The sequence below is a fragment of the Pleurodeles waltl genome, chromosome 6 (genome assembly GCF_031143425.1).
Source record: "Pleurodeles waltl isolate 20211129_DDA chromosome 6, aPleWal1.hap1.20221129, whole genome shotgun sequence".
Taxonomy (NCBI): domain Eukaryota; kingdom Metazoa; phylum Chordata; class Amphibia; order Caudata; family Salamandridae; genus Pleurodeles; species Pleurodeles waltl.
Window position 1 is genome coordinate 764,362,892 of NC_090445.1, and position 16,184 is coordinate 764,379,075.

Sequence of the window (16,184 nt, forward strand, 5' to 3'; positions counted from 1 at the left end):
GGCTGACCAATGACATGCAGCACATTACGTGCCCATAGTGTCATTCTATAAACTGTGTTAAATCATGCTTTTTGTGACACGAACATCATACCACAACGCATCAAAAAACTACTCCATAATTAAGTGAAGAAGAAGAAGAATTTAGTTCATGCCATTAGTTAGATAAAACCAGACATGAATTATGATGTTGAATTAACACCACTTCAAAGTGCATCAAACCAGATATAGCTTAGTACTGAAAGTGCACTATCTGAGTGGGCAGATAGCCTTGTCAAAATAAAGTGCGTAGAATGTGCTTTGAGCAAATTGATGTTAAGTAATAGCATTGTCGGGCCTGCCACTCGGCATCAGCATTCCTAAGGTACAATCTGTATTCCCTGAGACAGACTCGGATCCTTGCAAATGGTTGGTATGGTATTTATTAACACGGGTAGGCTTAATTAGTTAAAAAACTTGTAAGAATTAGTCATCTTAAAAACTGCATTTTAAAACGAAGGTAACCTTCTTGTGGGGCAAGATGACCCACTACAATGATCAGAAATACAACCATGTGATCTTGCCCCCCACCCCATTGGTCGCTACAGTGAACCGTCTGCAATTTAGTTTCAACCACGACAAAATATTTTACAAAGCAGCAGATCTGTTGTACATCCGTGGGCGAAAAACAAGATAGAACCACCTGGCTGCAAAATTGGAGACCTCTTAAGAAGAGTTGCAACAACATTGCTTTTCTATCAGCTTCTAGCTCTTTGCAGATGCATATTAGGTGCACAGCCAGCAGACTGTTGCAGATGTTTTGCGTTCCCAAAGGGGTAGTTGTAAGTGTGAAAATAAGATGCCCAACCAATATCTCATTAAATTTACCTTGAGCAACCTCGAGGAGCCTGTACCCAGGTACGGTTGTGACTCCAATTTGCAGTAGCCTTGCAATACAGCCCACTTATGGGATCTTTTGGCAACTGCCTACTTGTCTTTTAACAGTGATACCTGATTCATATATGTTCGATGGCATGTGTAGCTGCAGATACACATGCTTTGCACATCCCGCCATCTAGTGTTGGGCTCGGTGTGTTACAAGTTGTTTTTCTTCAAAGATGTCTTTTCGAGTCACGAGATCGAGGGACTCCTCCCCTTTCGGCTCCATTGCGCATGGGCGTCGACTCCATCTTAGATTGTTTTCTTTCCGCCATCGGTTTCGGACGTGTTCCTTTTCGCTCCTCATTTCGGTTCGGAAAGTTAGTGAAAATCTCGGAAAATTCAACGTTATTGTTTACGTTCGGTATCGGGTTAGTTACAACAGATCGACACCGAATTTGGAAGAGCTCGGGTGGCCCTTCGGGTTTTCGATTCCCCAGCGGGGCCTGGTCGGCCCGACCAAGTGCGTCTTCAAGGCTAATGGAACGGACCCCATTCCGCTTCTGCCCCGAATGTCACAACAAGTATCCTTATACAGATCAGCACCTGGTCTGTAATTTGTGTTTGTCTCCAGAACACAAGGAGGATACTTGTGAGGCCTGTCGAGCGTTTCGGTCCAGAAAGACCTTAAGGGACCGAAGAGCAAGAAGACTACAGATGGCATTGGTGCTGACAGGACAAAAACAGATGGAAGAAGAAGAGGAAGCCTTCTCCATCGAGGATTCGGACTCGGAAGAGGTCGATCCTGAACAGATGCCGAAAACCGTGAGTAAGACGTCGATACACAAAACTCACGCAAAGACCACAAAAGCCCAGGGGACGCCACCGCTGGCAGGCCATGGCTTAACCCGAAAAATAGGTGACTGAGGATCGGCATCGAAAAAGGGCATGCATGTGTCGAAGTCATCCGACTCCAGTCGAGATACCGGCACAGAGCAGACACGACCCCGAGACACCGGGTCAGAGCAATTTCGGCACCGAGAGAGCAGCACCGAAGCAAGTCGGCACCTAGAGATCACTACACCGAAGAGCAAAAAAGTGGCGTCGGAGCCGAAAAAGGCAGCCGAAAAGGTTTCGGTACCGAAACATCCGGCCTTGGAACCGAAAACAAGTTCCTACACAGAGGAACAAGGCCTGTCCTCACAAATGCAAACACATAGATCTGGTCAGGAACTAGAGACAATGGAGCCAGATTACACCCAAAGAAGGCTCCACATCCAAAAAGAAACAGGGAAGATCAGTACTCTCCATCCGATTTGGATGAAATGAAAACTTGCCTTCCAAGAGAAAGACAAGCAGCTACAGGCAAAGGTGGCTAAACAAGTAACCCCACCACCATCTCCACAACGCTCTCCACAGCCTTCACCAGTAGCTACTCCACCAATGATGCAATCCCCAACTCATACAGGGATGAGTCAGGATGATCCAGACGCCTGGTATCTTTATGATGTGCCAGCGTCAGATAACAGTCCCGACTGTTATCCAGCCAGACCGTCACCACCTGAAGACTCTACCGCCTACACACAGGTGGTGTCAAGGGCAGTGGCGTTTCATAATGTTAGCCTGCATACAGAGCCAATTGAAGACGACTTTCTATTTAACACACTGTCGTCCACATAGAGCCAGTACCAGAGCCTCCCCATGCTACCTGGAATGCTAAAACACTCCAAACAAGTGTTTGAAGAGCCTGTCAAAGGAAGGGCAATAACTCCAAGGGTGGAGAAAAAATATAAACCGCCACCAACAGACCCTGTGTACATCACACAACAGTTAACACCAGACTCAGTGGTAGTAGGTGCAGCACGCAAGAGGGCGAACTCACACACCTCAGGAGATGCACCACCTCCAGACAAGGAGAGTCGTAAGTTTGATGCGGCTGGGAAAAGAGTGGCGACACAAGCAGCCAACCAATGGCGCATTGCTAATTCACAGGCCTTGTTGGCGAGATATGACAGGGCTCATTGGGACGAAATGCAACATTTTATAGAACATTTGCCCAAGGAGTTCCAAAAAAGAGCGCAACAAGTGGTAGAGGAAGGACAGAGTATCTCGAACAATCAGATACGGTCAGCAATGGATGCAGCAGACACAGCTGCTAGGACTGTCAATACAGCAGTAACGATACAGAGACATGCATGGTTGCGTACATCTGGATTCAAGCCGGAAATACAACAAGCCGTGCTGAATATGCCATTTAACGGACAGCAGTTGTCCGGAGGTGGACACTGCTATCGAAAAACTTAAAAAAGACACTGATACGGCCAAAGCCATGGGCGCACTCTACTCCCCACAGAGCAGAGACACATTTCGAAGATCACAATTTCGAGGGGGGTTTCGAGGACAAAGCACTGAACCCACAACCTCACAAACAAGGCCCACTTATCAGAGCCAATACCAGCGGAGAACTTTTCGGGGACAATATAGAGGGGGACAGTTCCCAAAGAGTAGAGGGAAGTTCCAAAGTCCCAAAACTCCACAAAACAAACAGTGACTTACATGTCACAAATTCCCCAACACACAACACCAGTGGGGGGGAGACTAACCAAGTTCTACAAAAACTGGGAGGAAATAACAACAGACACGTGGGTCCTAGCCATTATCCAGCTTGTTATTGCATAGAATTTCTAGAATTCCCTCCAAATATCCCACCGAAAACACACAACATGTCAAAACAACACATAGATCTTCTACAACTAGAAGTTCAAGCGTTGTTGCAAAAAGATGCAATAGAGTTAGTACCAATTCATCAGAGAGGAAGAGGAGTCTACTCACTGTACTTTCTCATACCCCAAAAAGACAAAACTCTAAGACCTATATTAAATCTCAGAACATTAAATATCTACATCAAATCAGATCACTTTCACATGGTGACACTGCAGGACGTAATCCCATTGCTCAAACAACAAGACTACATGACAACACTAGACCTAAATGATGCGTACTTCCATATACCGATACATCCTTCACACAGAAAGTACTTAAGGTTTGTATTCCAAGGGGTACATTACCAATTCAAAGTGTTGCCATTCAGGATAACAACTGCGCCAAATGTTTTTACAAAATGCCTGGCAGTAGTGGCTGCTCATATCAGAAGACAGCAAATACATGTGTTCCCGTACCTAGACGATTGGTTAATAAAAACCAACACGCAGGAACCGTGCTCACAACACGCAAAGTATGTCATAGAAACCCTTCACAAACTAGGTTTCTCACTCAACTACAACAAGTCACACCTTCAGCCATGTCAAGTACAACAATACTTAGGAGCAACAATCAACACAACAAAAGGGATTGCCACTCCAAGTCCACAAAGGGTACAAGCATTTCACAATGTAATACAGGCCATGCACCCAAAACAAAAGGTACAGGTCAAGATAGTGATGAAACTACTAGGCATGATGTCCTCATGCATAGCCATTGTCCCAAACGCAAGATTGCACATGCGGCCCTTACAACAGTGCCTAGCATCACAATGGTTACAGGCACAGGGTCAACTTCAAGATCTAGTGTTGATAGACCGCCAAACATACACCTCGCTTCAATGGTGGAACACTATAAATTTAAACAAAGGGCAGCCTTTCCAAGACCCAGTGCCTCAATACGTAATAACAACGGATGCCTCCATGATGGGGTGGGGAGCACACCTCAACCAACACAGCATCCAAGGACAATGGGACACTCAACAGAGACAGTTTCACATAAATCACTTAGAATTACTGGCAGTATTTCTAGCGTTGAAAGCTTTTCAACTTATAATAACACACAAACACATTCTTGTCAAAACTGACCACATGACAACGATGTATTATCTGAACAAACAGGGAGGAACACACTCAACACAGTTGTGTCTCCTGGCACAGAAAATTTGGCATTGGGTGATTCACAACCACATTTGCCTAATAGCGCAGTTCATTCCAGGAATTCAGAACCAGTTAGCAGACAATCTCTCCCGGGTTCACCAACAGATCCACGAATGGGAGATTCAACCCCAAATACTAATCACTTACTTCCAAAGATGGGGAACACCACAAATAGATCTATTTGCAACAAAAGAAAACGCAAAATGACAAAAGTTTGCATCCAGGTACCCACAGGATCACTCTCAGGGCAATGCGTTATGGATGAGTTGGTCAGGGATATTTGCATACGCTTTTCCCCCTCTCCCACTCCTTCCATATCTAGTAAACAAATTAAGTCAAAACAAACTCAAACTCATACTAATAGCACAAACTTGGGCAAGACAACCCTGGTACACAACACTACTAGACCTTTCAGTAGTGCCTCATGTCAAACTGCCAAACAGACCAGATCTGTTAACTCAACACAAACAACAGATCAGACACCCAAATCCAGCATCACTGAATCTAGCAATTTGGCTCCTGAAATCTTAGCATTCGGACATCTAGACCTTTCACATGAATGTATAGAGGTCATAAAACAAGCTAGAAAACCTACAACAAGACATTGCTATGCAAATAAATGGAAACGATTTGTTTATTACTGCCATAGTAATCAAATTCAACCCTTACACGCATCTGCTAAATACATCGTAAGCTACTTACTGCACTTACAAAAGTCAAAGCTAGCTTTTTCATCCATTAAAATACATCTCACCGCAATTTCAGCTTATCTGCAAATTACGCATTCAACTTCACTCTTTAGGATCCCAGTCATAAAGGCTTTTATGGAGGGCCTAAAAAGAATTATCCCACCAAGAACACCACCAGTTCCTTTGTGGAACCTCAACATTGGCTTAACTCGGCTCATGGGTCCACCGTTTGAACCCATGCACTCATGTGAGATACAATATTTAACATGGAAAGTAGCGTTTCTCATTGCCATCACATCTCTAAGAAGAGTAAGTGAAATACAGGCATTTACCATACAAGAACCCTTTATTCAGATACACAAGCATTAAGTAGTTTTACGAACTAATCCAAAGTTCTTACCAAAAGTCATATCACCGTTTCACTTAAATCAAACAGTAAAACTACCAGTGTTCTTTCCAGAACCAGATTCTGTGGCTGAAAGAGCACTACATACATTAGACATCAAAAGAGCTTTAATGTACTACATTGATGAACAAAACAAATACGGAAAACAAAACAACTGTTCGTTGCTTTTCAAAAACCTCATACAGGGAATCCAATATCCAAACAAGGCATTGCCAGATGGATAGTCAAATGTATTCAAACCTGTTATCTCAAAGCAAAAAGAGAACTGCCTATAACACCAACGGCACATTGAACTAGGAAGAAAGGTGCTACTGTGGCCTTTCTAGGGAACATTCCAATAACTGAAATATGTAAGGCAGCCACATGGTCTACGCCTCATACGTTTACCAAACATTACTGCATGGATGTGTTAACAACACAACAAGCCACAGTAGGACAAGCAGTACTACGAACTTTATTTCAAACAACTTCAACTCCTACAGGCTGAGCCACCGCTTTTGGGGAGATAACTGCTTACTAGTCTATGCAAAGCATGTGTATCTGCAGCTACACATGCCATCAAACGGAAAATGTCACTTACCCAGTGTACATCTGTTCGTGGCATGAGACACATGCGCCCACCTGCCTCCCCAGGAGGCTGTAGCCGTTTCGAAGTTGATCTTGAACATTTGTCAATTTGTAAATATATCACTTTAAACCACATTATGTACATACATATTTACTCCATTGCATGGGCACTATTACTATAATACACAACTCCTACCTCACCCTCTGCGGGGAAAACAATCTAAGATGGAGTCGACGCCCATGCGCAATGGAGCTGAAAGGGGAGGAGTCCCTCGATCTCGTGACTCGAAAAGACTTCTTCGAAGAAAACAACTTGTAACTCTCCGAGCCCAACACTAGATGGCGGGATGTGCAAAGCATGTGAATCTGCAGCGTCTCATGCCACGAACGGATGTACACTGGGTAAGTGACCTTTTCCATTTCTTTACTGCGGTTTTAAAGCTGTTGAGTGTGACCAGCATTCCCCTTAGCTGTAGAAGTCCAAGTTGTGTTAGGGACTCATTGAGATACCTTTGAGCGGGGGAGCTACTTCTAGTTGCCTGGTTCCTCCACAAGATAGTGAATTAGGGCAGGCGTCCTTCATTTGGACCAGAAGTTAATGTACGCACCTCTTCTAGCAAGAGACTGTCTTTGGAGGACAAACTCCAACCTTATTGGACCTGGAGAAGAATATTTGAGGAGGCCGAAAATCGTTCTATAGGCTTTGGCAGTCACCCGGTCCATCGTTGGAGCGTCCCTCCCTAATAGCTCCTCGCTGCCGTAAGTTAATAACGGAATCAATTTTGTCTGTATTACTCCAGTAGCGGAGATAAGTTAGGAGCAGACTTTTTCCTTTTTAAGTTCTCTATAGCTAGTGCAAGAGCCATGCCCTTTCTTTCCAGGGCATCACACTGCATTTTAAAAGTTCCTTTATTGTCAACAATAACACCTAGATCAGTGGTTCCCAACCTGTGGTCCGGGGACCCCATGAGGGGTCATCGAAGCCTCCTCAGGTGGTCCGCGACTGCTTAGAAAATTAAATAATATTAACAGATTACGTCCCCAGCTTTTAGTAACGACTCAGTACGGGGTCCCCAGATTCCAAGAATTATTCATTGGGCTTTCCGAGGTGCCAGTAATGATAAAGTGGGGATCCACACAAGTCAAAAGGTTGAGAACCACTGACCTAGATATTTATATGAGGGCACCGTCTCATGCAGACTGGTGGCAATGCACCAGTTTCAGTACTTCCTTCTCCAGCTGTTTTTATACATTGGTTTTTATTTTTTCAAAGTTGATTTTTAGGCTGTTTACAGTTGAGTAGGTGTGGAAAGCATTGAGAAGGAGTTGCAGTTCAACTGACGTCCGTCTTATTAGTGCCAGGTCTTCTGCATAAAGTAGGTTTGAAAGAGCGCTTTGCTGCCCAGCTTGGGTGCGTGAGAATCACATTGATGTAGAGTTTCTGTTAGAGCAGCAAGAAAAAGATTGAAAAGCACAGGGTCGAGGACACAACCGTGCTTCAAGACTTTCAAGGTTACAATTCGCCTTGAGAGATAAGTCCCCAATCCTAGTTTAACTTGCACCCAGGTATCCGTGTGTAATGTAATTAGAAGCCTCAGGAAAGTCAGCGATATTTTACATTCCGCAGCCCATGTATTCTCACCGCAGCCAGTGCTTAATTTGTAAATAAAAAGGTGCCAGTGCTAATAGCTCTCCTCAAACACGCGGCTGCTGCAATTAAAAGTGCGAGCATGGAATACTGAGGCGGGGTAATCCTGAAGCCACCTCGGTCCTCTTCAATCCATTAACAGCCACTCCCCGCCCCTTCAGCTCACTCTTGCAGCTTCCTGCTTTTCCACTTTCTGACGCTTCTTCTTTTTTCCTCTTCCTCCGTCTTTCCCACATGTCTTTTGCTCGGAGTAAATGCTTGAGGCAGAAACCTAAGCGCAGGCCCTCAGAAATAAGTGCTGGTGCTCTGCACTGGAAACAACAAGCACAAATTAAGCACTGACGCCAGCAGTACCTGTGATGCCCTCTGTGGGAGCACACGAGAGATCACAGGGACACCAGTAGCTAAAGATGCAGACATCTTCATTCTGGAGCTTGCTACAACGGGTATAGTCATGCAATCACATATGCGCAAACACACAAGCAAAGATGCAGTGCGCCACTTCCGCTTTCGTCTAAACTGGCGTGGATTTTCTTTTTTTTTTTTTTACCACAAGGGACCCTGAGCTTGAGGGGAACATGTTGCTTCTCACTTGCAAAGTTCAACGCAGAATTCTTTTTTTGTTTTTTTGTTTTTGTTTTAGTGTTTCCAAAAATAGTTCCTGCCACTAACTTGGTGCACAGAGCCCCCGCTAGTTGGATGGCGCACAGGGGTGCCACGGCACACAGATTAGGAACCACTGGGGTACAGTGACAGAAATGGCTACCTACGAGGGACAGCAGCCCATCCTCACTGTGTTTTTATTTCAAAATGGAAAGCTGCCTTTAAAAAAAAAAACAGCCTGATTTGCTTAAGAGAAGCTAGCTGATTTAAATAAAAAGATAATCCATTTTGAAAAACTTAAGTGAGAGTCGGCAGTGATCCTCTAACTACTTCTTACTTCCTATGAAGTTGCCTCTGATTTCCAAAGGCGAAGGGGTTCCACAAGACTTTTTGATGCAAATCAGTTATCACCCCAGCTTGGGAGTCAGTAACTTATCAATGGTTTGCGACTGACTTTGTGGCCGCAAACCATTGATACCTACCTTACTGTCTCGCAGTTTGGCAGGAAAGCCGAACCATGCCTTCCCCACAAGAAACGCTCAGGCTTTAGTTCCTTTAAAGTACTTTGTTTGCCACATTGTTGTGTAGCCTAAACATATTCACTAATTTGTTATGTTTTTCTTTATTATAAATCACTTACTTTGTTAGTTTTGCAACAAGCATGTCAACTATCAGTGGAAGTACATAATTCAGATGACACTACAAGTTCACTGAAGTGCCAGTGGACTTTTTGTAGATTTGACTTTGAATCGCTGAGGGTGTCAAATGGTGAAGGCTTACTCTTTAGCTTAGTGTAAAGTAGGTGTAGTTTAGGCTGCACAGATATCATACTCAATGGATTGTCCAGGCAGCGGTATTCTTTTACTGAAAATGAAAAAGAATGTAGTTCCTATTAGGCAAACCTGCCGTAATTTTAATTTGTACTTTGGCACTTAGCTTACTTTACATTATCTAGTAAATATATGTCAAACACATTCTTTCTTAGCAGAAGGGGTCTTCATGCAGAAACATCAGGCTTGCAATCATTCAATTTAACCTAGTCTGATTTCGTTAATAACATTAAATCATCTTTTTCTTAGTAGCCTGAAGTCTTCTGCATGTTTGAGATCTCACAAGGAAGTGCAGGGTCTCTCCAAAATCGTGCCAGCTAGTCGGTAAGTGTAGAAGTGTGGGGAGTTGCATTTTCTATTCTACAGCGGATTGCTCACGTCGCTTGATATTCAGTCGGCTTTCAGCAGTTCAGTCAATTTGTTCAGGGCTATGCTGATCGTGTCTGCAGAGTGCAGCTGATGGAAATTCATAATGGTCTTAATGATTGTCACAGGCATTTAGTGAAATACAGCTTCATCTTTGATTCTTTAAGTAGTCTCAGAGGCTCAAAGGAGTGGTAGGCCAACATCTGTCACATATGTCTCATGTTTGCTACTTGTAGGGTCTCACAGTGGTAATGGGCAACTTCATGGGTTGCCTTTCCAGGGCCACTACTAAACCTTGCACATGTAGTAATTTGTGGTGTACTCTACTTTGGTGGCCTTCTATTGGTCTAGTTTAGCAGGCTGTTAAACTTAACATCCACTTTCAATTCGACTTAGCAGCACTATGCAGCTCACAGCAGAATGCCACAAGTCATTACTGAGGCTCAAGAGGTGCAAAGCAGATTCTGCATGCAAAGCCATCTACCTCCTTCTCAACGAGGCTCAGCGGCATAGATATTCTCCACCGTACTAGGGATTTAACAGTCCTAAGTACTTGAAGGAAGAAAGCCATGAGTTCTGTATCTCGTGCAGTTTTTCTTCACACAGGTTTGATGGCTGTCTTCAAGTTAAAAGGTGACAACTTGCTATGCAAGAGGGATTTCCCATGGAAACTAATAATTTTGAAATTTGTATTTGTGAATTAAATTAAAGTTCATAATGTGTGTATTTCTTGATTATCTGGGGTGTGTACTTGTTGCTGCATTTTTGTGAATTTGTTTGAGGCTAAAATTGTAGAAAAGACTCCAGCGTCTCCAGCTTCCAGTAGTGATTCAGTGGGGAGCTGTGGAAATCAAAAGGTTAAGAGCCACTGGTGAAAGCCACGAGGCAAAGATTTGGTGTAGCGAAAGTGTTTCAGTATCTCAAGTAATACCTTAATCTGCTGGAACTGGTCCTTTGTTACAACTAGAGCATAAACAATCCTTGTTGGTAGTGTTATTGAACTAAAACCCACACTGTGTACTTGGCCGCCTAATGAATTTTTGAATAAGGGTGATTCTAAAGGAGCAGCACAGGGGGACATGCTGGAAAGGGGAGGCAGCAAACTCTGCCACTAACCCTCTGGAACAATTTGCAACTTTAGGATAGCATATAGTCTAGCATCCATTTATGACCTACTCCTCGAATATAACTGGAGCACTAGTATGTGAAGTTTAGGTTACGCCGTCCCCAATACGCCCTAATCAGTGCAGTGGTCTCTTGCACCAGAAAAGATACTGGGCCTGCAAGGTTCTTAAAACGGGGTGCTGGTGATCATATGAATTTCACATCAAAGCCTTTCAACCCTACACGGTCCTCGTTGTACACATGATATCTGTTGTTACATTCAGGAGGTTCGGCTTAAGCGAATCATTTATTTTATTGTGTTTCATGCTATGCTGCAGCCTGCAGTCTTCATGCCGAAGAGAGTAAAAGCTACACTGATGGGGTCGGTAACACCTCCCAGGGCACCATCAGCCAGGAAGGACTCATACGCACTGCAGCCAGCCTATGCTACCTGCTTTCTAACGAAGGCATCATCTCACTGGTGAGTTCATTAGTTCATGGTTATTGTTATATATTTATTCTTGAAACAGTAGTAATAGGGCTCATATTTTACAAAAACCCTTCGTAATCCAATTTTTAAAGTTATTTTGTAGGTAAATCAGAGACAACTAGCAGGTTAAATAGGATTTTTACAGTACTCTTTAAAGCTGCAGGTAATGTATCCTAATTTCTCCAGTGTCAGCAGATGATTATCCTTTCCCGATAGAACAATCTGTTTTGGCTAGAAACAGTAGCTGTGGAGGGTTCAGCAAACTAGATATTCTAATTTGAGACTGCATGACAAATGCATTCTGTGGCAGTGCACAATGTGGCCACACCACTGCAATTATCAGAAATGTAGACCTCTTTGATTGGAGATTATTTGTTAGTCTTGTATTACATTCTGTAGTGAACAGTGTTTATCATCAGTCAGTTTTCCTAAATTCTTGCAAATTATTACAGATTGTAGCCATGTGTTTTTTGTCTGCTCTTTTCTCTCACACCTAATGCATTCATTTGATTTCTTTTAATTTATATTTGTTTTGCCAGTGTATAACATATTAACAAACAGAAATGTTTTAAAAGTTACTAGCTGATTGCACTCTAGACTCAGTTTTGCTTTTTATTTTTTACTTTTATTTGTAATAGTGCCTAAGAATAAATATTGATATGATGAAAAATAAAAGAATTGAGATTAATCTACAAAAGCAAAGCAGTAGTAGTTTACCAGCAGGATGCAGCAAAAAGAAAAGTTTTAAAAAGGAGAGTGAAAAGAAGAAAGTACAAAAAACGTGACAACCTAAAAAAAAAAACAAGAATATCTCAGAAATCTGAATAGCTTTGTTGACGGTATAAGTTGTTATAGTAGGGAATTCAGTTCATCATCCTCCATTATTCTTAACCATAATATTCATGTGATCAAGTAGCAACCTTCTTTCCACAGTTGTTAATATTTGATTAGGCATAGCGCCCCAAAATGTTTGGATGAGTAGGCATTAGTTAAAGATTTGGAGATCTTCTGCCTACATATTGCAACCTTGGCGACATCATATGTTATAGTCACTAACCCAACAAAATATTAAATAAGGAGTGAAATCCAGCAGGTATACCATCCTGTACTGGTCTGCCTTATTCCTTGTGGACATAAGTGACTAATGCATTGATGACAATGGTAACGGAGAAAGTGTAAGAAGAATTTCCACATGTAATTTATCTTACCACCATATAATGTTAGAGAACGAGAGCTCAATGTATGTCTATTATATTAGTATTTTCTAGTAGTAGACCCTTCCATCATGAATAACTCCAGCACCTTCATGGTGTGTGAAATGTCACTGATCTGCAGTAAAAATGTCCTGCAGTTGTAATTATGTTTGATGGCATGTGGCTGTAGATGCACATGCTCTGCATACTTCCGCCATCTAGTGTTGGGTCCGGAAGGTTGCAAGTTGTTTTTGTTTGAAAAGTCATTCAAGTCACAAGGTAGAGTGACTACTCCTCTTGCTGGTAATGTGCATGGTCCTCAACTCCATCTTCAGATTGTTTTCTTCCGCTGTCGGGTTTGGTCGTGTTCTCTCTGAACTCTTTTTCGAGACTGTATTAGGCCTTTTCCGTTCGGGAAAAGCTCTCCAAACCCATTGGTATTGTTTTGGATTGTTTTTTTCTTTATCCTTTTGTGTTCCTGGATCGAAGCAATCCCTGTTAACCCAAACTCTTCCGATTGAGGCCCTTTGGGCAGCAATTTTCTCCATTCTATACCTTGGAGAATAAAAGCCTGATGGAAAGGGCACCTTTCTGTTTCTGTCGGAAGTGTCACTGAATTCCCTCTGACAGATCAACATCGGGTCTGTAACCTCTGCATCTCGCTGGAACATAGAGATAAGAGTGCGAGGTCTGCCAGTTGTTCCATTCAGTAAAGAATATGCAAGATAGCAGAGCCCATCGCCGAGAAATGCAGAGGGTTAGAAATTGCGGAGAAGCCCTAATTTTATCGGTATCCAAGACACCATGACAGACCGAGCAGGAAATTCAGGCTTCAGCTGCAGAAGAGGAGATGCTTTCCATTCAAGACTCAGACGCCAAAGTGACTCTCTAGATGTAGGAAATCCCTCCAGGTCAACAAACGGTGAGCAAACAACCCCCTGCTCCCACTAAAAGACTCATGAGTTTGGAAACAAAGGCAATTGGGCTGCCTCTGCCTTCTGGCCATTGCAGGCATTTGGATGCCCTGCCTTAAGGCTCAGCACCAAAACCTAAGCCAAAGAATATCGCTTCTAGTCCGAGCCGAATGCCACCGGCTTTGGCACTGAAACCGTCCACATCCCACTCGGCGCCGACTGTTTCGGCACCGAAAAGGCTGCCTTCCTCAGCTCCGACAACTTTGGCACCGAAAAGACTAGTGACCAAATCAGTCACTGCATGCCACAGATGCTTAAGGATATTACAATGAATGATGACTTTCTCTTCTAGCACTCCTCACATGCTCAAACCCCCAAAAATTACATCATTGTTAGATTATCTCAAAAACTTGTATGTTTGTTTATCTTGTGCAAACCACATGTTTGCCTGATGTCTTGCCATACCCGGTATATGGCCTGCACCTTTTTAAAGTTGCTGTTATTTTATTAAAGGATGAATTTTGACCAACCAAATACTATGTACATGTCTTTCCGAAGTTCAAATATGTTTGTCCAATGTACCCTCATTCCTTAAAGCATCATTCTGCGGCTCAAGGGATCCCTGTATTAGTGACTAAAATCTGGAAAGTCTGAGAAAGTCACCTACGAAGAGATTCCCGGCCCTCTTCCTTGTCTACTGGATCTCATACAATAGTTACCTGTGGTGACAAATGTTCTATCTGGATTCCAGCAAACACTTTCTCAGTCTCTGCTGTCTGTGTTTCATGGTTAGTAACTCTTTGAAGAGCTTCCAAAAGTGGCCTAACCACTTTCCTCTTGGCATGAAGACTTAAGAAGAAACTTTTTTTCTGTATCAAATTTGTCAGTGGCCCTACATCATTTACCATCAGTTACCTGAACATGGTCATTGCACTTAGTGATGGTTAACTTATGAGCCTTCCCCAGGATAGTATGATGGACTGCACTGAATTCTCAGAAAGTTCTGCCTCCTCTGGGTTGAGAACAGGCTCCTCTTTTAGCCAAAGTGTTGATCACAAAAAACATTGATTCTCTGAGGGAGGAGACATCTTGGGACACTTTCAACATCAAGGATCCCATCAAATGCCATTGAACTTCTTTAATATGATTTATTTTGGAATGTTCCTCACTACAATGAAAGCAAAGGTAACTAATGCTTGACTCAATACTATTCAAATGAAGAGAAGCAATTAGTGTAGGAAGTTGGCTCTGTATGTGCTATTTCAAAGTAAGGAATAGCATGCACAGAGTCCAAGGGTTCCCCTTAGAGGTAAAATAGTGGTAAAAAGAGATAATACTAATGCTCTATTTTGTGGTAGTGTGGTCGAGCAGTAGGCTTATCCAAGGAGTAGTGTTAAGCATTTGTTGTACATACACATAGACAATAAATGAGGTACACACACTCAGAGACAAATCCAGCCAATAGGTTTTGTTATAGAAAAATATATTTTCTTAGTTTATTTTAAGAACCACAGGTTCAAATTTAACATGTAATATCTTGTTTGAAAGGTATTGCAGGTAAGTACATTAGGAACTTTGAATCATTTCAATTGCATGTATACTTTTCAAGTTATTCAATTCAATTTCAATTCAAAGAAGCTTTATTGCGGCTACAAGAGCCAAAAAAGCGCGAGCAGTAATAAATACAAATAAATGCACATGATAAAATAAAATTGCAGGTAAATATGGTGATAAAAGGGAATGAAATATAAATAAAAATTAAAATGGAATAAAAATGAGATAGAATAAAATGGAATGAAATTAGAAAAAATGAAATGAAGTGAAATGCACTCTGCAGGATGTTGGGACAGTCTTATTTGGAGTCTTTGTCCAGGAGAGTTTTCCCTCTAATAAGCCAACTAGCTCCGAGGAATTTGGCGATAGCGATCACTAGCGTTGGTCTGGTGTCTGATCTGAGGATTCGCAGAGCTAGCGCAGAGCAGCGTGCTCCCAGTAGTCTGCATGCCGGGGCCAGCCATTTCCTACGGGGGGCAGTATACGCGGGGCATGCAAAAAGGAGGTGAGGGAGATTCTCCACGGGGGCTTTGCAAGCAGGGCATGCGGTGGATTCGTTGTTTGACCAGCTGCTGGTGAAAAGTCTTAATGGGAGTGTTCCAATGCGGAGCTGGAAGTACAGTTTCCTTTCCCTTGGGGCCGTGATTAGGTCCCAAAAAGTTTCGTACTTGCATGACTCTTTTAGGTTGGCAAAGTCACAAGATAATGTAGTGTGGAGTGCAGCCCGAGTGTCTTCGTTGTTGGCCCTTTGCCAGTAAAGTTTCTTTAGTTCGCTTTTCGAGGGAAAGACTGACGTGGCTGGTGAGTTCCAGAGATCATCGAGCCCGATAGAGTGGAGTAAATCCTTGATGGATCGTAGCCAGGGGATTCTGTGCAGGTGGTCGGCTTTTAGGATGACCTGTAGAGCTTCGGTGAAGATGACAAGTTCCGGAGTGGTCCAGAGACGCCGCCAGTACAGCAGAGGTCGCAGGCGGGCCTTGTGACCAATGCGTTTGATGCCGAGGTCCTTGAAAAGAGGGAACAGTGGGGTGCTTAGCGGAAGGGA

The 16,184-nt window shown here is 42.9% G+C and overlaps 1 protein-coding gene across 1 annotated transcript in view; it reads left to right on the forward strand.

The window, feature by feature from the left end:
* Nucleotides 1-16,184, forward strand: part of GPAM (glycerol-3-phosphate acyltransferase, mitochondrial) — a 242,489-nt gene that overhangs the window by 176,785 nt on the left and 49,520 nt on the right. Inside the window, exon 16 of the mRNA XM_069239392.1 lies at nt 11,327-11,469. Coding sequence (XP_069095493.1) covers nt 11,327-11,469 — 143 coding nt within the window. The remainder of the gene's footprint in view (nt 1-11,326; nt 11,470-16,184) is intronic.